Source organism: Podarcis filfolensis (assembly GCF_964270895.1).
Source record: "Podarcis filfolensis genome assembly, chromosome: 2".
NCBI classification, from domain to species: domain Eukaryota; kingdom Metazoa; phylum Chordata; class Lepidosauria; order Squamata; family Lacertidae; genus Podarcis; species Podarcis filfolensis.
Genome location: NC_139605.1, coordinates 13,299,287 through 13,326,208, shown reverse-complemented (window position 1 = coordinate 13,326,208; position 26,922 = coordinate 13,299,287). Strand labels below are relative to the sequence as shown.

The 26,922-nt window shown below is 45.6% G+C and overlaps 2 protein-coding genes across 2 annotated transcripts; both read right to left on the bottom strand.

The window, feature by feature from the left end:
* Positions 1-4,357: 4,357 nt before the first annotated feature.
* On the bottom strand, positions 4,358-14,022 carry LOC310756615 (uncharacterized protein). Its single transcript, XM_083600981.1, has 6 exons — positions 13,926-14,022; positions 10,839-11,343; positions 10,588-10,663; positions 9,309-9,391; positions 8,005-8,131; positions 4,358-7,432 (listed from the first exon to the last, which is right to left on the bottom strand). The coding sequence occupies exons 2-6, from the start codon at positions 11,250-11,252 to the stop codon at positions 5,979-5,981; spliced, it is 2,154 nt and encodes a 717-aa protein (XP_083457107.1). The 5' UTR covers positions 11,253-11,343; positions 13,926-14,022; the 3' UTR covers positions 4,358-5,978.
* A 5,156-nt stretch (positions 14,023-19,178) lies between these two features.
* Positions 19,179-26,429, bottom strand: LOC310758193 (vomeronasal type-2 receptor 26-like; the record flags this gene model as incomplete). Its single annotated transcript, XM_083604121.1, has 5 exons — positions 26,157-26,429; positions 22,468-23,247; positions 20,724-20,954; positions 20,385-20,511; positions 19,179-20,071 (listed from the first exon to the last, which is right to left on the bottom strand). The coding sequence occupies exons 1-5, from the start codon at positions 26,316-26,318 to the stop codon at positions 19,179-19,181; spliced, it is 2,193 nt and encodes a 730-aa protein (XP_083460247.1). The 5' UTR covers positions 26,319-26,429.
* Between the last annotated feature and the right edge of the window lie 493 nt (positions 26,430-26,922).

The window sequence follows — 26,922 nt, the reverse complement described above, 5'->3', positions numbered from 1 at the left end:
CACGAGAGGTTTTAAAGGGCATCGCTTTCCTTAAAACTGCTTGGTGTGAGGGAGGGAGGGAGGGAGGGAAGACGTGTGTTTGCGCGAGAAGCTCTGGATCCCTCCTCGTTTCATTGAGGGCGGATTCGCCCTCCGTGGATTGGCTGCTCCTGGGAAAGGTGTGGCTCAGACCAATTTTATTCGTTCTGTGGTTTCCCGCGTGCCGAAAACAGGAGTGAAAAGGCAAGCCGTCTGTTTTATAGACGTAGAGACATCACCAGTGGCGTAGCGTGGGGGGTGCAGGGGGGGCGGGCCGCACCGGGCGCAACATCTGGGGTTAGGGCAAATCCATGGGTTAGGGGGCGCAAATCCACGGGTTAGGGGGCGCAAATCCACGGGTTAGGGGGCGCAAATTACTTGCCTTGCCCCGGGTGCTGACAACCCACGCTACGCCACTGGACATCACCTTGCCAACAAAGGTCCGTATAGTGAAAGCTATGGTTTTCCCAGTAGTGATGTATGGAAGTGAGAGCTGGACCATAAAGAAGGCTGATCGCCAAAGAATTGAATTATGGTGCTGGAGGAGACTCTTGAGAGTCCCATGGACTGCAAGAAGATCAAATCTATCCATTCTGAAGGAAATCAGCCCTGAGTGCTCACTGGAAGGACAGATCCTGAAGCTGAGGCTCCAATACTTTGGCCACCTCATGAAAAGAGAAGACTCCCTGGAAAAGACCCTGATGTTGGGAAAGATGGAGGGCACAAGGAGAAGGGGAAGACAGAGGACGAGATGGTTGGACAGTGTTCTCGAAGCTACCAGCATGAGTTTGACCAAACTGCGGGAGGTGGTGGAGGACAGGAGTGCCTGGCGTGCTCTGGTCCAGGGGGTCACGAAGAGTCGGACACGACTAAACGACTAAACAACAACAAAGGGTGTATGTGTGTATCTCCCAAGAACTCTTGGTACTCTTAACAAACTACGCTTCCCAAAATTCTTCAGGGGGAAGCCACAATTGTTAAAAGTGGTATAAGAATGTATGGTGCAGATTTGTCCTTGCTAAATGTTTTTTTTTGGGGGGGTATGCAGAATGTTATGGAATCATGAATATCTTCTTTGGCGACCACTCGTAGCTGAGTAAGATTGTCTTCCATAAACACGGTTTTAACAATGAGTCCATAAGTGACTGTGGAGGCCAATTCTGGACCCACACGTCCTTCCACAGTGGGGACAGTGGTTTCCAGGCGGGAGTTGATCACGGTGTGGATTTGCCAAGTGTGCCTTCCTCCCAGCACGTTTCTCCCTTGCGCCCTGAGTTCGAGTGTCTTCAAAGCCCATGACACCTTTGGTAAAGGCTGTTCTCCAACTGTTCTTAACCTGAACAGTCTCACAGGCTCACAGGTTAAGAACAGGCTCACAGGCCAGTGTTCCCCAGTTGTCAGTGTATATACATTTTTAAAAATTTGCCTTGAGACAGTCTTTAAACCTCTTTTGTTGACCACCAGCATTACGCTTTCCATTTTTAAGTTCAGAATAGAGTAGTTGCTTTGGAAGACGATCATCAGGCATCCGCACAACATGACCAGTCCAACGAAATATACCCTGAACGCAACATCATCTACTTATAGTACAACTTGTCACCATTATGGGGAAAGGCTGAGCGAGCAGATCATCCAGCCAACAAGCGGGAAAGCTTTCGGTTAAATGAAACCAAACTGACCTCAATTCTGGTGCGGTGTACTTTATTTGATCTTAACATGGAAACCCACTGTGGTATACAGTGGTACCTCGGGTTAAGTACTTAATTCGTTCTGGAGCTCTGTTCTTAACCTGAAACTGTTCTTAACCTGAAGCACCACTTTAGCTAATGGGGCCTCCCGCTGCTGCCGCACGATTTCTGTTTTCATCCTGAGGTAAAGTTCTTAACCTGAGGTACTATTTCTAGGTTAGCGGAGTCTGTAACCTGAAGCGTCTGTAACCTGAAGCGTCTGTAACCCGAGGTACCACTGTACTTGCAAAGCAAAAGAGTCAAGCATAGCTCATCTGTTTGGGCATGCCGGTTTCAGTGACCAATTCGTGCTTCCAGTCAAGTAGATTATAAGATGGGGAAGCTTTGGGCCTCCAGATGTTGTGGGATCAAAATTTCCATCTGCCCAAACCAGCATGGCCGGTGGTCAGTGATGGTGTAACCTGCGGTTCAGGGCTGAAGATTAGACACTTCTGAAGTAAAGCCTCAGAAAGTGTACAAATTCTCCCAATTTGCAATCAGATGCAGGCTTGTTTTTCCTTCAGGATCGCTTTTGTTGCTCCTAGGAGAGGCTGAGCAAAGCAGAGAGAAGCCAGGTTAGCATACGGCTGGGCTGAAAAGAAGAAAAGCAAAGACCTGCCTGTATTTATTATTTAATATTATTGAATTTATATACCGCTGTATACCCGGAGGTCTCAGGGCGATTCACGTCTTTGTTCATAATAATAATAATAATAATTTATTATTTATACCCCGCCCATCTGGCTGGGCTTCCCCAGCCACTCTGGGCGGCTTCCAAAAGAATATTAAAATACTGTGATACATCAAACATTAAAAGCTTCCCTAAAGAGGGCTGCCTTCAGATGTCTTCTAAAAGTCTGGTAGTTGTTGTTCTCTCTGACATCTGGTGGGAGGGCGTTCCACAAGGAGGGCGCCACTAGCGAGAAGGCCCTCTGCCTGGTTCCCTGTAACTTGGCTTCTCGCAGTGAGGGAACCGCCAGGAGGCCCTCGGTGCTGGACCTCAGTGTCCGGGTAGAACGATGGGGGTGGAGACGCTCCTTCAGGTATACTGGACCAAGGCCGTTTAGAGCTTTAAAGGTCAGCACCAACACTTTGAATTGTTCTCGGAAACGTACTGAGAGCCAATGTAGGTCTTTCAAGACCGGTGTTATATGGTCTCGGCAGCCGCTCCCAGTCACCAGTCTGGCTGCCGTGTTCTGGATTAGTTGTAGTTTCTGGGTCACCTTCAAAGGTAGCCCCACGTAGAGCGCATTGCAGTAGTCCAAGCGGGAGATAACCAGAGCATGCACCACTCTGGCGAGGCAGTCCGTAGGCAGATAGGGTCTCAGCCTGCGTACCAGATGGAGCTGGTACACAGCTGCCCTGGACACGGATTTAACCTGTGCCTCCATGGACAGCTGTGAGTCCAAAATGACTCCCAGGCTGCGCACCTGGTCCTTCAGGGGCACAGTTACCCCATTCAGGATCAGGGAGTCCTCCACACCTGCCCGCCTCCTGTCCCCCAAAAACAGTACTTCTGTCTTGTCAGGATTCAATCTCAATCTGTTAGCCGCCATCCAACCTCCAACCGCCTCCAGACACTCACACAGGACTGTCACCGCCTTCACTGGTTCTGATTTGAAAGAGAGGTGCACTTTGTTCACTGCAAAGTGAAGTGGAACTATGACGGCGTTTTGTTTTTCAGTTGTGTAACAATTTGCTGCCACTCAGTACAATACCAAATTTATTAAATTTATATCCCGCTCTTCCTCTCAAAGGAGTCCACGGCTGCAATTTATATGAGGAGTAAGGGTATTTAGATACATAAATTCTGTATCCTTTTGCCTTCCAGGGATGTGGTGCAGCAAGAGATTTATCTTTCCAAACATATGAGACCGACTAAGAACACTAGAGGGTCATAGTCCTTCGCATGCTGACCAAATCTGAACATATGTTGCAGGCACAGTCCAATGCATTTTTTTTAGAAAGGTGTCCCTATGGTTTTTCTTTCAATATTTGTATCTTTTGAGTTACTTTCCCCCTGGAAGCCCCAGCTGCCACGTTAGTGTGTGAATGATCCAAATTTATACTTTTGAGAACTTTCCAAAAGCAAACTGTGGTCATTCCTTCAAAAAATAAAAATAAATGAGGGGTATCTTTCTATTTTCAGTTACTAATGAATTGGATACAAAAAAAGAAAAAATATTATCAACAATAACAACAGATCAGAGCACAGAGCCATCAGCAAAAAATGTTGCTGGAAGATGTAAGCCATTTTCCATAGATGGCGCTTATTCCATGAAATGATACCAGGAAAAACAACAACTCACAAACTTTTATATAAAGTACAGTTCTACCTTGGAAGTCGAACGGAATCTGTTCCGGAAGTCTGTTCAACTTCCAAAACGTTCGGAAACCAAAGTGCGGCTTTTGATTGGCTGCAGGAAGCTCCTGCAGCCAATTGGAAGCTGCGTAATCCATGTCAGATGTTTGGGTTCCAAAGAATGTTCACATACTGGAATACTCACTTCCAGGTTTGTGATGTTCGGGAGCCAAAACGTCTGAGTATCAAGGCGTTTGGGATCCAAGGTATGACTGTATTGCAAGCGTTCCACAAAAACAAAAAACAAAAGTAGGTTTCTAAAACCCTTACAATTGGGGGACGGACTGACCTTTATTTATTATTATTTAATAAGACCTATATGCCACTTGATGGTAACAAAACATCTACGTGGTTTACTAGAAATGTTAAAATTATCAATTAAAAAGTTGAAAACAAGTAAAACAATTGAAATAAAAAGGCAAAATTAAAACAGTTAAAAATATTATAATTGCCAGTGTAAGATTAAAACACATCTGCATCTATGCCTCTGCGCTCTTCTGAAGATCCTCTGGAGCACTGGGGAGGGCTTCACAACCTAGTATACCATTAACAGTGTATGTAAACAGAACAAACCTTCAACTATTTTGTAGTGTATGTTCATGTTACAATAGATACATCCACATTCAATAATAGCTGAAGGGATGGGACCACAGGTGATACACATTGGCAGCCAGGATACACACAGAGACAAAAGATATACGTTGGACAAAGTGGCTTCAAATCTTGAGGAGAAGAACAGCAAGACTTCTTTGGAGTGTTAGAGCTGACAATCTGTGGGGCGCAAGGCCTCGTGAAGAGGGTCACAAAACCTTGACTGGAGACACTGCCACTCAGCATGGTTTCAACAACACCTCATCCGTTATGAGTCTCAGTTTAACACTGGGCAGGAAGTAGATCAGTGTCACCGTCTCAAGGAATATATGTGAGACACTGACAAAAATGTCCCACAAGTCAAGATCTGGTGCCCTATCCACACGGCATGGAAAAATGAGTCAGATGCTGCCACTGCGGTGAGCTGTGTTGTTCAGAGTCTTGGTTCAATTTAAGCCTCCTTCCATGTGTCTTGACATGTGCAGAAGAGAAGTGAAGTTGGCTGAAGCAAACAAATTTGCTTCCTGTTGCTCCCAACTACCTTTGAGGTTCAATGAACAGAGAAGAGGAGTTTGGATTTGATATCCCGCTTTATCACTACCCGAAGGAGTCTCAAAGCAGCTAATATTCTCCTTTCCCTTCCTCCCCCACAACAAACACTCTGTGAGGTGAGTGGGGCTGAGAGACTTCAGAGAAGTGTGACTAGCCCAAGGTCACCCAGCAGCTGCATGTGGAGGAGCGGAGATGCGAACCCGGTTCACCAGATTACGAGTCCACCGCTCTCAGTGGCTCTCAGTGTGGTGTAGTGGTTAAGAGAACTCTTTCTTCCTCATAGATACAGTTCTTTGCTCCTGGCATGCACTCATTATGTACTTTGAATGATCAAAGGAGGACAGGGGAATCCTTTACTTAACCTTCTCACAGAGGAAAACTTGTGGAGTTTCTGGCAGATGTCCTTTGTGCAGATACCAGGAAGAGCTTCAGTTGATACCACCACCATCCTAGACATGTTGAGGACGACAGCAGAGGTCAGGAGCACCACAAATTTGCAATCTGGAGGCTCTAGAAGCGGAACTACGTCAGCGTCTTCAAAGGAAAGCTCAGCATTGAGAGCTGAGTGTTGCCAAATCACATCTTGGCCAACGGCTTGCACCTCACAGATCTAGGTACGTGGTATGAAAAAAATACTGACTGTGTACTCCATGGTTTTGAGAGACAAGGTCAACTTCTGTGCCGGGTGGCCAAATGACAAGAACACTGTTGCAGTCCTCACCTGCATACTAATGAAAGTCTCCTAAAATTAAATCCGTACACAGCCACTGATATGGTTTCTCGCCACTGTGAGTTCTTTGATGGGTAGTTAGATTGGAGCTCTGGCTGAAACTCTTTCCACATTCCAAGCACTGATAGGGTTTCTCCCCACTGTGAGTTCTTTGATGGGAAGTGAGACTTTTCTTCCAGGTGAATCGCTTCCCACACTCCAAACACTGATAAGGTTTCTCGCCACTGTGAGTTCTTTGATGGTAAGTGAGGTAGGAGCTCTGGCTGAAGCTCTTTCCACATTCCAAGCAGTGGTATGGCTTCTCCCCGCTGTGAATTCTCTGATGGGCCGTGAGATTGGACCTATGACTGAAGCTCTTTCCACATTCCAAGCACTGATAGGGTTTCTCCCCTGTATGAATTCTCTGATGAGAAGTGAGAGGTGCGCTCTGACTGAAGCTCTTTCCACATTCCAAGCAATGATATGGCTTCTCCCCTGTGTGAATCCTTTGATGGGAAAGAAGACTTTCCTTCTGACTGAAGCTCTTTTCACACTCTTGGCACTGAAACGGCTTCTCCCCACGGTGGCTACTTTGATGTCGGCGAAAGTTTGTGCTCGCATTAAAGCTTTTCCCACATTCCAAGCACTGATAGGGTTTCTCCCCTGTATGAATTCTTTGATGGGAAGTGAGACTTTCCTTCCAGGTAAAGCTCTTTCCACACTCTTGGCACTGAAATGGTTTCTCCCCACGGTGAATACTTTGATGGCTATGGAACTTTGTGCTTGTGTTAAAGCTCTTTCCACACTCTTGGCACTGAAAGGGTTTCTCCCCGCTGTGAATTCTCTGATGTCGACGGAAGTTTGTGCTTGTATTAAAGCTCTTCCCACATTCCAAGCACTGATACGGTTTCTCCCCTGTATGAATCCTTTGATGGAAAGTGAGACTTTCCTTCTGACTGAAGCTCTTCCCACATTCCAAGCACTGATATGGTTTCTCCCCTGTATGAATTCTTTGATGAGAAGTGAGACGGTCGCTCCGACTGAAGCTCTTTCCGCACTCCAAACAGAGATATGGTTTCTCCCCACTATGAGTTCTTTGGTGGGAAGTGAGGCGGTGACTTCGACTGAAGCTCTTTCCACATTCCAAGCAATGATACGGTTTCTCCCCTGTATGAATTCTCTGATGAGAAGTGAGACTTTCTTTCTGACTGAAGCTCTTTCCGCACTCTTGGCAATGGAACGGTTTCTCCCCACGGTGAATACTTTGATGTCGACGGAAGTTTCTGCTTGTATTAAAGCTCTTTCCACATTCCAGGCACTGATAGGGTTTCTTCCCAAGGGGATTTCTTTGATAGGAAGCGAAATGGGAGCTCTGACTGAAGCTCTCTCCACGTTCCAAATATTTAGATGGCTTCTCCACTGTGTGGATTTTGTTGTGAACTACCTTGTTCTTAATTTCCAATTCATCCCCACCTGCAGCAAATGGAGAAATGGATTAGAGCCTCAAGAAAATAATGCAGCCCCAAATTATTGAACACTGCTAATTAATGCTTGTGAAAGAGGAAGAACTGATTGGATTTAGATGTGAGGTCTTCCTACAGGGTTCACTGCCTTTGTTGACTGCCATTAGCTGACATATTTATGGGAACCTGAGATTTGAAAAACCTGGTTCTTTTCTGGGAGGGATTTTGTTTGGCTCCATCATGGAATCTGCTGCATCTTCAATGTCAGTCGTTTCTTTGGTCAACCAAAAACTGACAGAAGCAAAACCAAAAAACTTGAGAGAAGTTTCTTCAACACGCCTAACAACTCTGAAGGCCTGGGTGGGGTGGTTCAGAGAGGACTGTTTAAAAAGGTATAACCAGAGGAAGAATATTCACAGACAAAACAAAATATAGCCTTCCATTCAAGGTTAGCTGTGGGGTGTTAGTGTCCCAAATGATTTGGGTGGCACTGTTGAGCTATGTCAAAATATTGGCACTTCATGACATAGAAATACGTATTGAAATTCAAAACAGGTATTACGATCCAACAGAGAGCCTTACCAAGAGAGTCCATGATCCCACAATTCTCCTCCATGACTTTGTTATGCAGAGCTCTCTGGTCAGGATCCAGCAATGCCCACTCCTCGTCTGTGAAATAAACAGCCACATCTTCAAAGCGCACTGGACCCTAAAAGAAAAAGGGAAATGTCCTCCTCTGAGACAGCATAAAAATTATCTGCTACATATTTCTCTGTCATTTTCTCCCTGATAATTGCTATGTTGCTTTGATGATATTGTTTTGCTGCACATTTTAAGTTTTGGATGTTTATTTTAACGTTTTAATGGAATTCTTTTATTGTGTATTTTAATGATGCTTGTTAATCTTTGTGTAAGTGGGTGGAACACCACATTTTGTTCCTCAGTCATACTGTCTGTGCAAGCTTTCCAGTTTGCCAGGTGGAAGGATCTCCTCTCTACTCTCCCCTTGTGCTGTTCTGTGGGGGGGGGGGGTAGCCTCCCAATGTCCTAAAGCCGAAACCATATAACACCGGTCCTGAAAAACCTACATTTGCTTCCAGTACGTTTCCGAGCACAATTCAAAGTGTTGGTGCTGACCTTTAAAGGCCTAAACGACCTCAGCCCAGTATACCTGAAGGAGGGTCTCCACCCCCATCGTTCAGCCCGGACACTGAGGTCCAGCTCTGAGGGTGTTCTGGTGGTTTCCTCGCTGCGAGAAGTGAGGTTACAGGGAACTAGGCAGAGGGCCTTCTCGGTAGTGGCACCTGCCCTGTGGAATGCCCTCCCATCAGACGTCAAGGAAATAAACAACTATCTGACTTTTAGAAGACAACTGAAGGCAGCCCAGTTTAGGGAGGTTTTTAATGTTTGATGTTTTATTGTGTTTTTAATATTCTGTTGGGAGCCACCCAGAGTGGCTGGGGGAACCCAACCAGATGGGCGGGGTATGTATGTATGAATAAATAAATAAATAAATAAAATTCAAGGAGTGCATGGGGGGAGGGGGGAAGCCCTGTTTTGCAACTGATGGAGCTGATTAGGTGAATGCTGGCCACTGTTTTTCATGGTTTGTAAAACTGCATAGAAGCGTACTTTAGCATTAAACGATAAACATATAAATAAAAACTTCAACTACTGAGAAATAATACTAGCGACAATTAGAAAGCTAGTTACAGTGAGGCGGCTGTTTTTTATTCTCAGCGCATGACCCGCCATGAATGGCATTTTCAGCCATTGTTAAGGGAAGCTCTGACAGAAGCCCAGAGGAGAGAGATTTGTTTGGGCCCAGTGGCGCACTGACTGCCCCAGTCCTCTGCCTCTTCTCCCACAATGCTCCTTCCCCCTACCTGATCTGGTTCCACAGCCGCTGCTTCCCCTCTGCCACGATGAAAAGATGGATGAGAAGGTCTTGCCAGCATCATTCTGTCACCTGTGAAAAACAAGGGCAGGTGGGCTGCCTTTAGTGCATGCTTCTCAAAGGTTAAGCGGTGCATCTCTTAACTACAGTAGTACCTCGGGTTACAGACGCTTCAGGTTACAGACTCCGCTAACCCAGAAATAGTACCTCAGGTTAAGAACTTTGCTTCAGGATGAGAACAGAAATCTCGCAGCGGCGGGACAGTGGCAGTGGGAGGCCCCATTATCTAAAGTGGTACCTCAGGTTAAGAACAGTTTCAGGTTAAGAACAGATCTCCAGAACAAATTAGGAGACAGAAGAGCAATATCCAGCCACTTTTGATTGATGGGGTCTGTGTGGAGAGGGTAACAACGTTCAGATTTTTGGGCATTGAATTACAAGAGGATCTGTCCTGGAGTGTCAACACAAGGGGGCTTGTGAAGAAGGCGCAGCAGAGACTGTACTTTTTGAGAATTCTAAGGAAAAACCATCTTCCGCAGAAACTGCTGCTTGCCTTCTATCACTGTGCCATTGAGAGCGTGCTCACTTATGGCTTATGTGTGTGGTACGGAAGCTGTACTACCCAGGACAGGATGGGGTTGTGCAGAGTTGTTAAGGCAGCAGAGAGCATTGTTGGCTGCCCACTCTCCACCTTAGAGCAGATTTATGCCACAAGGTGCCATAGGAAGGCACTGGTCATAGTAAAAGATCCATCGCATCCTGGTCACTGTCTCTTCGAGCTCCTGCCGTCGGGACGGAGATACAGGACGATGAAGACAAGAACGAGCCGTCTTAAGAACAGCTTCTTCTCCAGAGCGACCTCGGCCCTGAATGGGAAGCCTGGACTTTGAAAGTCATCTAATCTTCCTTGCTGTACTATACTGTATTGTTTTAATTAGTGTTTTTATGGAGCAGTCAAGTAATTTCGTTGTCCCTGAGAGGGGGCAATGACAATAAAGATATTATTATTATTATTATTATTATTATTATTATTATTATTAAATTAAGTTCTTAACCCGAGGTACCACTGTACAAATGGGCCTTAGAAAAAGTCTCACCTGCTGAGGGTGTTTTGACATTTGTACCCATTTCATATTTTAGTTGTGTAAAAATACATCCCCTCTCCTTGGGGCCTGTGGCTTCAAGTGTCTTCCCCCAAAAGATTAATGGATTAGTTTCAAAATCAACAGAATGTGACCAAACTGAGAGAGAAAATCATTCACCCTTACCCAGTGGCCTCTGTCTGGTGTCCCATGTCTCTGCCTCAGAGTAATCCATGCACAATTCTACAAACAGATTCGCTCCCTGAATCAGCAACGAAGATTGCAAACAAAGAAAGGGGAGAATGATTATTAAAGGAACAGCAGAGGCAAGGTATATCCGATTATCATTCCTTAGGATGTTTTCCAAAAAAGGACAGGCGATCATTAGAGTACCTTCCCTCATGTTCTGAGCCCATCAGGATGAAAGTCTCTCTCACCTGCTGCTCCGCCTGCTTTCTCTCCACTGCCTGACTCAGGAGGAAACCTTCGGCCAGGGCCACTGCCTGGGAACTGGTCTCCACTCCACATTCCCTCACCCAGCTCTCCATCTCCGGTGGAAGGATAGCCAAGAACTGCTCCAAGATCACCAGGTCCAGCATCTGAGCTTTCGTATGCCTTTCTGGCTTCAGCCACTGATGACAAAGGTGGTAGAGTCGGCTGCAAACCTCTCGGGGTCCTTTGGCCTCCTGGTAGCAGAACTGCCTGAACTGCTGGCTCTGCACATCTGAGCTGAGGGTGTCCTCCTCTCCCAGGATCTTCTGCACTGAGTTTTCCCAGAATCCTCCGATGCTCCCGGTTTGGATGGTATTGCCTCTTCCTCCTTGAGGCCCAGGCGAGTCTTGCTCATCCATCTGTGCTCTCAGGAAGTCTCCAGGAGATCTGAAGGAATCCTTTCGTCTTCTGCCACGTCCTGCTTTTCCCAATTAAGGGTGCCAGCAAGTTCTACAAAGCAATTACATTATCATAAAATTAATACACTGTCAGGAGAAGAAAAATGTTGCCTGAGCAAGTGTGGATAAGTCCTGCTAGGAACCAGAGCTGGGTTGCACCATAGCCCAGACTCTGAGCTTTCTTTAGAAAGAAAGAAAGGAAGAAAGAAAGAAAGAAAGAAAGAATGCTACAATGCAAAATGTGCAGGCAGCTCAAGCAATTTCTATTATATGAATCACTTCATTTCATTTCAACTGTTAGATTTACTATCTGCTTGTCACCCAAAGGTCTCCAAGCGACTTACAGCATACACAAAAAACAAACAAACATACACACACAATACATATTACCATGGGGGGGGGGAATGGGGGAACCATATAATATATTAATATTTCATAACATAATATCAATGCAAAAAAAAAACTCAAATAATAAAAAAGCAATACTCAGACCCCCTAATTAACAAATAGACAAAAATAAACAGAACTTCAGCCTCCCCTTAGTATAAAAATCATTCACATCAGACCAACTACTTTCCCCCTTTTAACCTCCCCACTCCACCCGGAAGTCTGGTGTTGCAAATCAGTGGTGGGGGTTGGGTTGGGGTGTGTGTCCAGTTTTCTCCAGGGTTGCTCCTGCCTTTCAGTGTTTTCAGTCAATGAATGAAGTCAGAACTGTGACTGACAAGTGACTGAATTGTACCTAGTTCAATTTGGGCACTTAGGCTATAATGTGGATCTTAACCTCAGGGTCCTAAAAAGTTTCTCTCCCCCCCCCCCCCCCCGCTTCCATCTCATTTTCTAGCACTTGGACAAGTAAAGAAGTACTGTAATTATGATTGTAGGACTGTGCTTGTAAAACAGTTTTTTTAAAAAAAAAACACCTGTTTTTAATACCGTGTTCTAATGTCGTAATCTGCCCTGGGAATTTTGGGTGAAGAACGGGTTAGCGTTAGAGTTAGGGGGTTAATAATAACAATGTTATATAGCTTAACCCACCCAAAAAATGGTTAAGTCCATCAAAGGCGACTATGGGGTTGCGACGCTCATCTCGCTTTCAGGCCGAGGGAGCCGGCATTTGTCCACAGACAGCTTTCCAGGTCATGTGGCCAGTGTGACTAAACCGCTTCTGGCGCAACGGAACACCATGATGGAAGCCGGAGCACACAGAAATGCCGTTTACCTTCCTGCCACAGTGGTACCTATTTATCTACTTGCACTGGCGTGCTTTCAAACTGCTAGGCTGGCAGGAGCTGGGACAGAGCAACGGGAGCTCACCCCATTGCGGGGATTCGAACTCCCAATCTTCTGATCGGCAAGCCTCAAGGCTCAGTGGTTTAGACCACAGCGCCACCCAAGTCCCTCTACCCACACACAAGCATGTAGGCTCAGGCGGCCTCAGTGACTAGCAGTGTCCATTTCCAGCTAGTTTGCCAGCCACAGTCAGTGTGGGTCAGAATTGGATTACTGCAATGCGCTCTCTGTGCAACTGCCCTTGAAGGCGACTCAGAAACTGGTTCAAAATCCCCTCCTTCCCCTGACACACGAGACATGGGTTTTCAGGACCTGCCCTGTTCCTGTGGCTATAATTTCCTGACACTTTTCAATATTGAATATTTCTTAATGGTTGTAACCTGCCATGGATAATAAATGTAGTAGCAATAATATTAGTAATCATAACAAACAGAACAACAATGAATAAATCCTCAAGGTTTGGGGGGCGGGAATAAAGCCTCAACAAAGGGGGGGGGGGGGAAGGTGGGACTTGTTGGAATTTGCAGGGTAGTTTTCTCCCTTGAGGTTTTTGCATAACTAAACACAGACATTACAGCATTCTGAGAATAAAATTAACCCTCAAACACACGTGTACACACACGAAGTCAGCGTTTTGCTCCATCTGGTCGATCGAAATTTTAATTATATTCGCTTTGACACCCCCCACCCAATATTCATCAAAAGACCAACACTTCATATTGTTTCATTGGTAACATAAGAGGAAAAATCACTATTACACATAATTAACCTGAGTCTCCAGGCATAGCATTTGTGATGCTGAGTGTTACCTGTTAACTCTGCACTATCCTGTTCCCTCCTTTGTTTCCGGCTTTGTTTGAACCAAGAACTTCTACACGGACCACTGAAAACGAACCACATGTTGTAGATATTGCTGCAAATGTATTGTGCTATTTTTGTGTGTGTGATATGCAAACGACATGAGAAGGCTTGATCTCTCTCTCTTTGTATCATTTATTATTCCTGTGCTCCTTGTTAATAAATGCGACTTCTTCATTCATCGGTTTATTTGCATTCCATTTTCTTTTCTCCTGTCCCCAATATCCCTCTCCAAGCTGCGAACTGATACAAATACAGAAGTATACAGTTGCAGACCTAAATGTAAAACTCGCCCCCTGCCTGGCTTTGCAGAGGGGAAGCGGAGAGGAACCTCTGCTCCCGGATTTGGGGGTTGTGTCTTGTAGGGGGCTTCCCCATGCATTAGCTGACCGGGGGGGCATGCACCCTCCCCCTGCAGCCCTGGGACCCCCCCCCGCCACTTCTCCCAAATGCACACTATTGGAGAAGAGAGGGAAGACTCACCAGATCCCTTAAGCCGCCGCCGCCGATGCAGCGCTTAGAGAGGAGAGACACAAAAGCCGTGCCCCCCTCCTCTTGCAGGAAGGGACTTTGGAGGGAGGGGCTTTTGATCTGGAGGACCATGAAACTGTCCTCTCTAGGAGTCCAGAGCACTTCATTTTTAACCCTTGGAAAGCCGAGCGCAGCAAGATCACGCCTCCCTCTCAAGGCGCATTGCGCGCACACGCAAAAGATGTTTTATTTTAGGGGACCGTCTTGTCTGGCGTTCTGAGCTGCTCCGTCCCTTGGCCAGAAACGGGAAGAACAGCTTGCATGGAAAAAGACTGCGAGAAATAGGAAACCCCATTATAGAAGCATGGCACTGTAGAGTTGGAAGGGACCCCGAGTTATTTAGTTCAACATGGGCATAGCTAATGGGGGAGCAGGGAGGGGCAGCTGACCCCCCCATCAATAAAAATTTTGTTCTTTAGTCCTTTAGTCGTGTCCGACTCTTCGTGGCCCCCTGGACCAGAGCACGCCAGGCACTCCTGTCTTCCACTGCCTCCCGCAGTTTGGTCAAACTCATGCTGGTAGCTTCGAGAACACTGTCCAACCATCTCGTCCTCTGTCATCCCCTTCTCCTTGTGTAAGCAAAAAGACATTTGCCTCCCTTACTGCAGAGGAATATTTGAGGTCATTGGGAGAGTCAAAATGGCATCAGGATTGCTCTCCTGTACTATTTCAGACACATGGTTTATATATTTATATATGTGCGCATTTATGAATACTTATTCTATATTTGAGACCTTAGAATTCTTACAATACTCCTACCGTCAGAAAGTTATTCCTGATGTTGAGTCGGAATCTCCTTTCTTGTAGCTTGAAGCCATTGGTTCGTGTCCTACTCTCCGGAGCAGGAGAAAACAAGCTTGTTCCTTCATGCGAAGAGCCCTTTAGATATTGGAAGATGGCTATCATATCTCCCATTCAGCAAGCTCTCAGAATGAGTGGAGATGGGAGAGGCTACCCCCATCCCATTAAACATATTGATTTTTAATTGTATTTTAGTTCCTGCTCTTATTCCTTGCAATTCTTTGTATTGCGGCCTTAGTTCTGTGGAATGTGATAAAATGCAAAACGTAAGTTATAAAAGAAGCAATAAAAATGCAATTAAAGTTCATGCACAGAACAGAACACTGCAAAGGCTACAGCAAACTGGGGTGTGTGTGGAGGAAACAATTAAGTGGTCTGCTAAAGCCCTCAGCAATTTTCAAGTGGCCATGGAGTGCGAGGGGGAGGGGAGAGTTTGAGAACCCCTGTTGTAAGCTACATTGAGGACCTTGGCTGAAAATTGGCATGTGAATCTTCTATCATTGCACCTCTGCCCAGTTGTGGGTCAGAGCAGCCCAGGATCCGTGTGAATAAAATGGGCATCTTCTCTAGCCTTTGCTAGCTTTTAAAGGGGTAGAAGCAGACACAAACAAGGCCCCAGAGTGGGAGCAGAAGCTGCTCTCCTCTTACAATACGATACGGTACAATACAATACAATACAATACAATACAATAATCTTTATTGTCATTGTCCCATACAGAACAACAAAACTCTATACCAGACATTCAAAAACCAACAAGCCTGCTATCCCACCTATTCCAGTCTGGTTAACCCCCTGCTAAGTGGTCTAATAATAATAATAATAATAATAATAATAATAATAATACCCCGTCCATCTGACTGGGTTTCCCCAGCCACTCTGGGCAGCTCCAAACAGAGTATTAAAAACATCAAACATTGAAAACTTCCCTAAACAGGGCTGCCTTCAGATTTGTTCTGAAATTCAGATAGTTGTTTATTTCCTTGACATCTGATGGGAGGGCGTTCCACAGGGCGGGTGCCACTACCGAGAAGGCCTTCTGCCTGGTTCCCTGTAACCTCCCTTCTCGCAGGGAGGGAACCGCCAGAAGGACCTCAGAGCTGAACCTCAGTGTCTGGCTGGACGATGGGGGTGGAGATGCTCCTTCAGTTCTGGGTCTGATCAGCGCCTGATGGGTGACTGTCTGGAAACCATGGTCCCTTGCTGATAAGAACACAGGAAGAGCCCAACAGGAGGAAAGAAAATGCTAACTCACAGCAAAATAGCATGTCTCTCCCCTGCGAAAAGTCTTTACAGCTGTGAGCCCTTCCATCTTATGCCTAGGTTGTACATATGTGCAAATAATGCTATATATACCATAAAAGACACCAGAGTCTCCAGTGACCTTTATTCCAGGTACCATTCTCACTGCTTGGAGATACAGTGCGTGCAGCATGCGCCTTATAGCTCTTACGGACAAAGGTGAACAGTGCCAAAGTCACTCATCTTCTAGTAACCTCCAGATTAGACTACTGTAATGTGCTTTACATAGAACTGCTCTTGAAAAACATTCGGTAACTTCAGCCAGTGCAGAATGATGCTGTTGGAATGTTGACAGGAACTAGGCATTTTGAGTCTATCATGTCAGTACTATGGGATTTGTATCGGCGGCCAATTATATTCCAGGCTCAGTTTAAGGTTCCGTGCCTTTAGTGGCATTAACAGCATGGAAATTGGGTATTTTAGGCCCCCCCTGGATCGTGCGAAGATCCCTTGACCTCTGGCTCCGATGTAAATCAGTGACTCATGTCTGCTGACATGAGCACACTATATCAGCAGAGCAAACTGCACAAACAGAAGAGGCGTGAGGCTTGTGGATACATACTACAAGCTATGGATTTATTAAGCATAAATCAGGACAAAGAAACATGTCGTCTCTCCTTGCCGCCTCCTTAGAGAGAGAGTCAAAAGCCAAAGCTATACACAGCGGAAGTTCCGCTTACGCCAGCAAACTGCTGGAATGTAAACAGACATGTGACACGTAACAATCCCATGTCTGCAATTTAAGGTGGAATGCAAAATCCCAACCCCATCTGCCCCTCCCCACACAGTCCTGTCATCATCTGGGGCCCTGCTGCAAATTCCTCAACACTTTTAAAGGATTGTGTCTGTTTTATTCTGCATTCATTATGGTTTGTAAATAAGTCTCCTTGGAAAAATAAGGAGGGTAGAAAATGTTAAGATAAATAATAATAAATAAAACAAATATACTCTAATTTCTGAGGGCTGCATTCAAGTAAATAGTTGTGCTAGAGGGAGCCACTGCAAGGAGTCCTGCTACCACAACTGGCCTTTCCCAGATCAGCTCTGGAGGATCAGGAGAAACCCCAGAGCAGCACTCGGGGTGAGGAGAGGTCAGCTAATTCCATCAGCCAATGAGAGGAGTGAGCCAGCAAGAAAGAACACTGAGCAAGCTGGAGTTAACTCTTTATCAGCCGCAGTTAGCTCTTTATCTGCACAGGAGTGTCAGGTGTAATGTGCGCAGCAACTCACACTTGCTGGATCATCATGGACCACTTATAAACGTCATCTCTAACTCCTCGAAAGATTCCATCAACGGTGTCTCCGAAAATTTTTACACATCACTTGGGAAGACAGGCGAACTAATATCAGTGTACTGGAAGAAGCAAAGTTCACCAGTGTCGAAGCAATAATTCATCAACATCAACTTCACTGGACTGGTCATGTTGTGCGGATGCCTGATGATCATCTTCCAAAGCAACTACTCTATTCCGAACTTAAAAATGGAAAGCGTGATGCTGGTGGCCAACAAAAAAGGTTTAAAGACTGTCTCAAGGCAAATCTAAAAAAATGTAGTATAAACACTGACAACTGGGAAACACTGGCCTGTGAGCACTCCAGTTGGAGAACAGCCTTTACCAAAGGTGTCATGGGCTTTGAAGACACTCAAACTCAGGATGCAAGGGAGAAACGTGCTAGGAGGAAGGAACACTTGGCAAATCCACACCATGATCAACTCCCGCCCAGGAACCAATGTCCTTACTGTGGAAGGACATGTGGATCCAGAAATGGCCTCCACAGTCACTTACAGACTCAGAACCTTGTTTAAGGAAGACAATCTTACTCGGCTACGAGTGATCGCCAAGGAAGAAGAAGAAGAAAGCACAGCAACTCTTCTCCAGCAGGTCTTGCCCCAGTAAGGCAGTTGTGGAGACCTCCCTACAATTGCCCCAGCCAACTCAAGCAATCTGAGACTGTGTCTGTATGAAGCTAACTTCTCCTCTGCTCTCTTCATGCCTCTCCTGGTTCTGGAAAACCAGTAGGGAGCAGGAAGGGGAGACACTACTGCATTGCGCTCTACGTGGGGCTACCTTTGAAGGTGACCCAGAAACTACAACTAATCCAGAACGCGGCAGCTGGACTGGTGACTGGAAGCGGCCCCTGAGACCATATAACACCGGGGTCTTGAAAGACCTACATTGGCTCCCAGTATGTTTCCGAGCACAATTCAAAGTGTTGGTGCTGACCTTTAAAGCCCTAAACGGCCTCAGTCCAGTATATCTCCACCCCCATCGTTCTGCCCGGACACTGAGGTCCAGCGCCGAGGGCCTTCTGGCGGTTCCCTCCCTGCGAGAAGCAAAGCTACAGGGAACCAGGCAGAGGGCCTTCTCAGTAGTGGCACCTGGCCTGTGGAACGCCCTCCCACCAGATGTCAAAGAGAACAACAACTACCAGACTTTTAGAAGACATCTGAAGGCAGCCCTGTTTAGGGAAGCTTTTAATGTTTGATGTATTAATGTTTGATGGGTCTTCACCAGCTGAACTCATCTCTGCCTCCCTCCTCTCCTCCTCCAGCTTCTGCCTCTTTCTGGATTGCTCTCTGCTACAGACTCCCCCCTGCTCACTAAGCCCTGTTTACCGCTACAGCTTCTGACACCTCCCCACAGTCTTCTCCCTCTGACCACTCATCATCGTCTCACCCCTAATCCCTAGGCACTGAGCCTCCTTCCCAAGCTGGGACCTGCAACTATTACCTCACAGCCAACCAGTTTGTGACATCCAAGGAGGAATACCAGGGTTGCTGTAGCAATCTCCTTAGCGGCATGTTTATTTCCACCCTGAAATCAGACCTTGCAAAATGGGTCTGGTGAAAACATAGGTGCATTAGTTGAATAAAACCCTATAATATTAACATGATTCTACTTGGATTCAGATAGGAATAAAGTGGGAATGTCTATATTTAAAAGAAAAGGGCTCCAACCATCCCATTGTCATTAGAGACCAGCTTCCTTTCTGATTCACGTGAAGGAAAGAAATAGTCAGGGAATGAATGCTGCAGGAATGTATATTGATTTTATTAATGCCGTGCTATGAAAAATGTACTAATATTAGAAACCATCTTTACATTACACCATCAGATGCTCCTTTTTATTCAGATCTGGCCTCAGGACAATAATGTAGCACTTGGGGATGAAGATGCAACCCAGTAACCCCGAACTGGAGGCCAAGATAGAGAAGACCTGCACGGCTACCATATATTTCCCCTTGGTGCTCAGGTAGGCTGGCACAAAGGACACCCAAACACTGCAAAACACCAGCATGCTGAAGGTGATCAGCTGGGCTTCGTTGAAGGCCCCAGGCAGCTTCCTGGCTAGGAAAGCCACCGTGAAGCAGACGGCCGCCAGAAAGCCCATGTAGCCAAGGGCAGAATAAAACATGGCAACAGAGCCTTCGTTACATTGCAGAATGATCTGCCCAGGCTGGGAGTGCATGTCGGAGTCTGGGAAGGGGGGAGACATTCCCAGCCAGACCATGCAGATGCCCCCTTGGACACTGGAAAAAGACAAGACCAGGCAGTTGGCCAAGCTCTTGCCCAGCCATTTCCTCATCTGGCTCCCTGGCTTTGTGGCCATAAACGCCACCACCACAGTGATAGTCTTTGCCAACAGGGAAGACACGGCCACGGAGAAGATGATGCTGAAGGCAGTTTGTCGGAGAAGGCAGGTCCACTTCTGGGGCCGACCGATGAATAAGAAGGAGGACAAGAAGGAGAGCAGGAGGGAGACGAGGAGCAAGTAGGTGAGGTCCCGGTTGTTGGCCTTGACTATTGGTGTGTCAAAGTATTTAATGAAGATTCCCAAAAGAAAACCAGCAGTCAGGGACAAAAGCAGGGCAAAAGAAGCCAGGATCATCCCCAGAGGTTCTTCATAGGACAAGAAATGTATAATCTTGGGGACACACTGATCTCTGTGTAGATTGGAATTCTGATCATCTGGACATTTGTTGCAATGCTTTGCATCTGAAAAACACAAGAGTGACTTCAGTGTTGCCAATATAAATATTATAGCCATGACATTCCATAGTCTACTACATACCAACAATATTATTCTGTGATTTTTATATGATTACTGTATTTTGGGTTGTAGGTTTGCCTTGAAGCAATCATGGGCTATAGTTTGGAGTCAGAATAAAAGTATTAAGGGCCAGCATATCCCATTGAGCTCCTTTAATGGGGCAAGACCCCCCTCCATAGGTACCAATGCCTGGAATTTGAAAGTGATTTTGTACTATGAAAAGTCAACTCTTTTAAATATCCTTTCAGAGACGTTTACCTTCCTGAATGGAGATTGTTCCTTCCATGCATTCAACACAAGCATAGCAGCAGATTGGTTTTCCCTCCTTAATGGCCTTGGCATATCCTGGACGACAGTTTTTGGTACACCTTGAAAGAGGCACGTTCTAGCCAAAATGAGAAAAGCATCAAGCAGAAGATGTTAAGATTTTGTGGATAGGAGGAGCCATAGAGTGCAGCTAGGACTGAATCAAACAATGAGGTTAGAACTGCAGAATAAGATATGCAGGTGTAAGTTTGCTGCTGACTGGCCAAGAGCATAGTATTGCTTGGTCTGATGTATCGAAGAGAATAAGTTGTGATAAATTATTTGACCCACCTGATTGAACCATCTGGGCCACACAATGACATTTTGGTCAATGGCAAACTTGATTTTCTCTGGAGATGCTGATCTCTCTACACTCCCAACTTTCAACCCAACAAGGGAATTATTGGGAAACACCAGCCAGTTGACAATGTCAAAGTCAGCTGCCAGCTCCCCATTCTCATCCCAATAAGCTCCGTCCATGGAAAAGTTGTAAAAGTGAAGGTTTCTTAGGAAAGAGTGCAGCTAAAATGGTAAAGGAAAACACACCCAGAACTAGCAAATGAGGAACAAAGTAGCGTACATGAGCCTTGGCCACTAAGAACTCTAGTCTCCCAAGGTGTGGTCCCAGAGACTCAGATGGGACTCTTAGTTGGGAAATAGCAGAGCTAGAGTCGTTAATATATTGCATGTTAAAATTGGAATCATGAATGAAAGCCAGTGTGGTTATAACGTTGTAGTAGGATCAGGGTGTGTGGTCCCATTCTAGAATGGAAGAGCCATCCAAATCGGGGCAGCAGGTGGCAGCCTTTACAACACATTTACTCAATGCTGAGAAATGAACTTGTCTGTAACTGTAGCCCTTCAGGCTTGGGAACAGGTAACATCTAGTCAGTGACCTGTCCCGTTTCACCACCTGAGGCAAAACAGGAAGGTGTCATTCACCCCCACCTGACGCCTTGCTTGCCAGGGCTGCCTCAGTTCCACCTTCATGGGCAGAGTAGCCCTGCATCTGCAGTTTGAAAGAGGAGGTTGTGCACATTTGGGGAAAGTGATTTGGGTGGAGACACTTGGGGGAAGAAGATTGGAAGCTGCAGGGCTAAGAAGTGCCAAGTGCCTACAGGAAAGGATTTCTCTTTTCACACACATGTTCCAGCATTGCTCTCCAATACTGTTATCATATGGGAGGAGTAGCATCGTCATCATCATCATCATCATCATCAGAGGAAGAGCAGATCGGCTTTCACTGCTAAAGGGGACGGTGAGAAGCCAGGTACCAAAATGCATGAGAAGGGAATAAAAAAGGGTCTTGCTGCATTAAGTATATGGTTGTAGACAGCTTCATGTCTGAAAAAGAGTTGGAAAGGAACGTGTGCTTCCCTCACTGTGCCTCTCAGGAAGCTGGAGGAGGATATACTGCAATTTAGCCTGTCCTGGAGTGGCTCCTCCTGTCTCTTTCCCCTTAGCCCAAAGCAGACACGTCACAGCAAAGTGGGCTTGGGATGGGATGCCCTGGGTGCTGCCCCAGCCTTGGTTTTCCACCCCCTCCCTTGCTTGCCCCTCCTTGCAGCTTAAAAATAATCACTAATCGGATGCCCAAGGCAGTGACACCCTCAAACAATTTTGGGCTCAGTATTTCATGGTCTTCGGTGTCACACACAGGTGTGCCAAGGGAATATAAGAATCATTTCATTTCAAAGTGTAGTAAGCTACCCCGTGGGATTTGGTTGCCCTTCCACCTCCTCATCTTCCCCTGCTGCTCTCTGGTCTCCTAGACTCTTGCCCAAATACAAGGTGTCACTGTAAGTAATGAAGTATCTCCTGTTAGGAGAAATGGAGATGGTGCCAGGAGCCTGGGCAGCGTCCAGTTAAATGTTCACGTACAAGTGTGAGGCATTGGGAACTTGACAAAATGGGTTTGTCTCATTTATGGGTTCAGAACATCCCCACCAACCCCACCATGAATATATCCCTCAACCAGAATTTAATTTCTGAATCCCCGTTCAGGTTTGAGAATGTGCCAGAAAAAGGATCATACCTGCCATGGTTGTATTCTTTCAAGGTCCATCTTTCTGCTTCCCACCACGGCCACCTGGCTTGGTTTGGAGGAGTATACAGCACTCAGGACACTTGCCATGGCCTGGATAGTGTTGTAAATACTGTAGCTGTCTTGAGACAACATTCTCTCAGTAAATTCTTGTGACATGGTCCCCAGTTCTCCTCTCTCTCTACATCTTTTCTGGACTCTCTCAGAATTCTTTGAAACAGAACACGTAAATGTTATATCTGGAGGGTTGTCCAACGTTTCATATTTTGTCCTCCTCTTTGTCTGGATTAAGAAGGACAAAGAAGCAGGGACAGAGTGGGGATCCTGGTAAGTTGCCAAACTCATACTGACATCCGTCAAAGCTGTTGTGACCCAAACTTTTCCCACTGTTACTTTAAGGGTATTTTCCATGTTTATCATAAACCCCGCTAGAACTAAAGTGGATCGAACATCTGCATGGTAGACAACGACATTGACTTGTCTCTGCATGAGAAATGACTTCAGGTGCTTTGGAGTATAAATCACAATTTCTGTGAGACTTTCTGAGAAGGCCACACAAATATCATTCTTTGTGACCTCAGTAGTGAAGGTCCTCATGAACTTTTCTCCACTGTCATTGTCTGGTGCAAGGAGACCGATCCACGTCCATTTGAAATGCAATAGCAATTTGACCATAGCCAGGTGAGGAGGTTCTTGTTTTGGGACCATCCGGTAGAGGAAAGGGAACTGGGTTTTATCAGTAAATTCCCGACTAACAAAACCGTAGCTGATCTAGGAGAAAAAGAAAGATTTTGTGTTTTTTTCCTTTTTCAGGAGCAAGTGCAAATATGTATTAACCTAAACCGATTAATTAATTAAAGGGACGCAGGTGGCGCTGTGGGTTAAACCACAGAGCCTAGGACTTGCCGATCAGAATGTCAGTGGTTCAAATCCCCGTGACGGGGTGAGCTCCCGTTGCTCGGTCCCTGCTCCTGCCAACCTAGCAATTCGAAAGCACGTCAAAGTGCAAGTAGATAAATAGGGACCGCTCCGGTGGGAAGGTAAACGGCGTTTCCGTGCGCTGCTCTGGTTCACCAGAAGTGGCTAAGTCATGTTGGCCACATGACCTGGAAGCTGTCTGCGGACAAACGCCGGCTCCCTCGGCCTATAGAGCGAGATGAGCGCCGCAACCCCAGAGTCATCCATGACTGGACCTAATGGTCAGGGGTCCCTTTACCTGGACCGTAATAAAGATTGATGATGATGATGAAATTCTCTTTTGCAAAAAATCCGGAAGAATTCTTGCTCAGTATCGTGTCGACAGAAATCAAGAAAACTTGTAGACCCTTATTTACCAACACACTCTTTCTACAGAAAAATAAATTTAAAACTTCATGGAGGCATCCTCGGTCAGACCACTGGCACCTCTTGGATTATGTTAATGTCCGTGCTAAAGATCGCCGTGATGTGCTCCTTACCAGAGCTACGACGAGTACTGACGACTGCTGGACAGATCACCGACTAATACGCTCCATGATGGCTATCAAGATTTTACCTCAACACAGGCTTCAAGGAAGGAAACCAAGGCGCAAAATGAACACTCAAGCCCTTCAGGATCCCATTAAGCGGAATTGCTTCCAAACGACTCTGAAGGACCATGTGCTTTTAGAATTCCCTGATAACATCGAGGAACACTGGACAAAGCTAAAAACATCCATTATTCCAGCCTGTGAACAAACTATAGGATACCAAACCAAGAAACATCAGGACTGGTTTGATGAGAACGATAGTGAGATTGAACGCATGATTGACAAGAAAAGAAAGGCCTTTCAGATCTGGCAAAGACATAGAAACTGTGCCACTAAGGAAAAAAATCTATGCCAACGCTAAGGCTGAGATTCAAAGAAGAACCAGAGAACTACAAAACACCTGGTTGTGTTATTGCCCCAACTCTATTCATTATTTTCATTGCCATGATCCTACATTTTGTTGAAGAGAAACTCCCCACTGGAGTAGAAATCATATATCGAACAGATGGAAAGATCTTCAAAATGAGCAGGCTGAAAGAAAGAGGAAGGTTACCACAACTTCCGTCCTAGAGCTTCAAAGTAGTGTTTGCACACTCAGAGGATGACCTCCAAACCATCCTAAATATCTTTGCAGAAGCTTACAAAAAGCTTGGCCTATCACTCAACATACAAAAAACCAAAGTGCTTTACCAACAAGTACAAATTAACCCTTCTGCAGCGCCACAAATCCAACTCAATGGTGTAACATTGGAAAATGTCAAAAACTTCTCCTACCTAGGCAGTTATCTTTCCACAAGGGCCAACATTGATGCCAAAATTCAGCATCGCCTGAGCTCTGCAAGTGCAACTTTCTCACGATTGAAGTGCAGAGTGTTTGAGGACCGGGACATTCACAGGGAAACAAAAATGCTTGTTTACAAGGCTATTGTACTACCAACCTGACTATATGCTTGTGAAACATAGACCACTTATAAACGCCATCTCCAACTCCTCGAAAGATTCCATCAACGGTGTCTCCGAAAAATTCTACACATCACTTGGGAAGACAGGCGAACTAATATCAGTGTACTGGAAGAAGCAAAGATCACCAGTGTCGAAGCAATGATTCTTCAACATCAACTTCATTGGACTTGTCATGCTCTGTGGATGCCTGATGACCGTCTTCCAAAGCAACTACTCTATTCTGAACTTAAGAATGGAAAGCGTAATGCTGGTGGTCAACAAAAGAGGTTTACAGACTGTCTTCTATAAACCGTGTTTATGGAAGACGATCTTACTTGGCTACAAGTGATCATCAGAGAAGAAAAAGAAAGTTGAAGTATTATGTATGCAATGTATTGTGTTGCATTTGTAATGTATTTGTTAAGTTTTATGTAAATTGATGTATAATAAAGATTTAAAACAAAAACAAATACCACCCTGAAACCATGGAGCTTCCCGATAGTCTTCTGTTCCACCTACCTACAAAAAGACTTTCAGATGCCCTATTTATGGAGCATTCATCCTGGTTGCTTATGTAATTTTAGGGAGGTTATAGCATCAATCCAGTCAGGTAAACCTATAGCCCTGGGAACACCCACTAGTCCTTTCTGCTGCCATTGCTCTCTAATGTGTCACCAAAGGCCAGGGGTGTCTTACATGGGTGGTCTCCTCAGGAGTTGGGAAACAGACTGCTCAGTTCCAAGTCTCCAGAATGGCAGCTTAGTCCCACCTCCCTTCTGCTCTGCCAACACTGTTAAGGAAAAATCAGTAGCCTAGACCTGGTAGGCCAAGAGTGTATTCAGACATGGGAATATTGGTTTTCCTGATTATAATGTTAGTGCTCTGTCCTGTTTTCTAATGTTCCTTTCACTTGCTGCATTACAGGCTTTCTGACCAATATTCCAGTGTTATGTTGCACTCAATTTCATTTGTAAGATCGCCTCCTTCCAGCTCGCATCTAGAGAAGACGAGGGCACATCAGAGGATATGTTAGAAGTGTGATACTTACAGTAACAACCTTTATATTGCGTTCTGGCACCTTTTCTCCTAGAAAGTACGCATGGATTTAGGAAAGGCTGGACAAAAAGATATATACGGTAGTTGCATATGGTCTGACGCAACCGGTGGAGTGACACTGCAATGTAGAAGAAGGCTCAGCCCCCAATCCACCCACCTTTCCCCAGTTCATACCTGTGGGATTTTATAAATGTTCAGAATGGTTGAAATGAGGCTGGAAAGAGCAGAGTCGCCTCCTTCTAGAACGGCCAGCTGTTTATTCTGTCTTTCACAGATGTAGTTTGGAACATTCTTCTGCCCACCAGACAGCAGGTCTAGCACAGCTTCATAAGTCATTATTGCATGAAAATAGCTCTCATAGAGGTTGTAGCCCAGGGTGATGTTGGGCAGGAGCCTGGGATTCCGACTGATCTCTTGAATGGCAAGCAAGAAGGGCAGGATGTGCCAGTAACTTTGACTGTAGAAGCTGCAGCAAAATAGATGTCATCAGATTTTTCATTCTGCAGTCAGTGAAAGAGTGTTAAACTTTGTGCATCTTTTCATATTAGAGCATGGATAACTAGGAGAAATATTTGGATTTTACTGTGACAACTCTAGAAAGGCCAGCTCGGAGTTTATGTGTTTTCAGTTCATTTGGAAATGGTTGTTTGGCAACAGGATTTTTCTCCCCAAGAAAAGGGAACATCAGCCCTCAAAGGCCTGCGCTGGCTGACAATTAATTGTCAAGCCCAATTCCGTGTTTGGGGTTTGATATGCAAAGCCTTAGATGGCTTCAGAGCTGCTTATCTGAAAGAGCACCTCTACCCATGTCATGCTGCTTATCATGCGAGCTCTGCTGGAGAGACACCTGCCTGATGTTTTATCCTTAAAGGAAATCCAGGGGCCTATGAACTGATGCAAGTCAAACAAGCGTACAATGTAAGTCGCTGCACAAGCACGT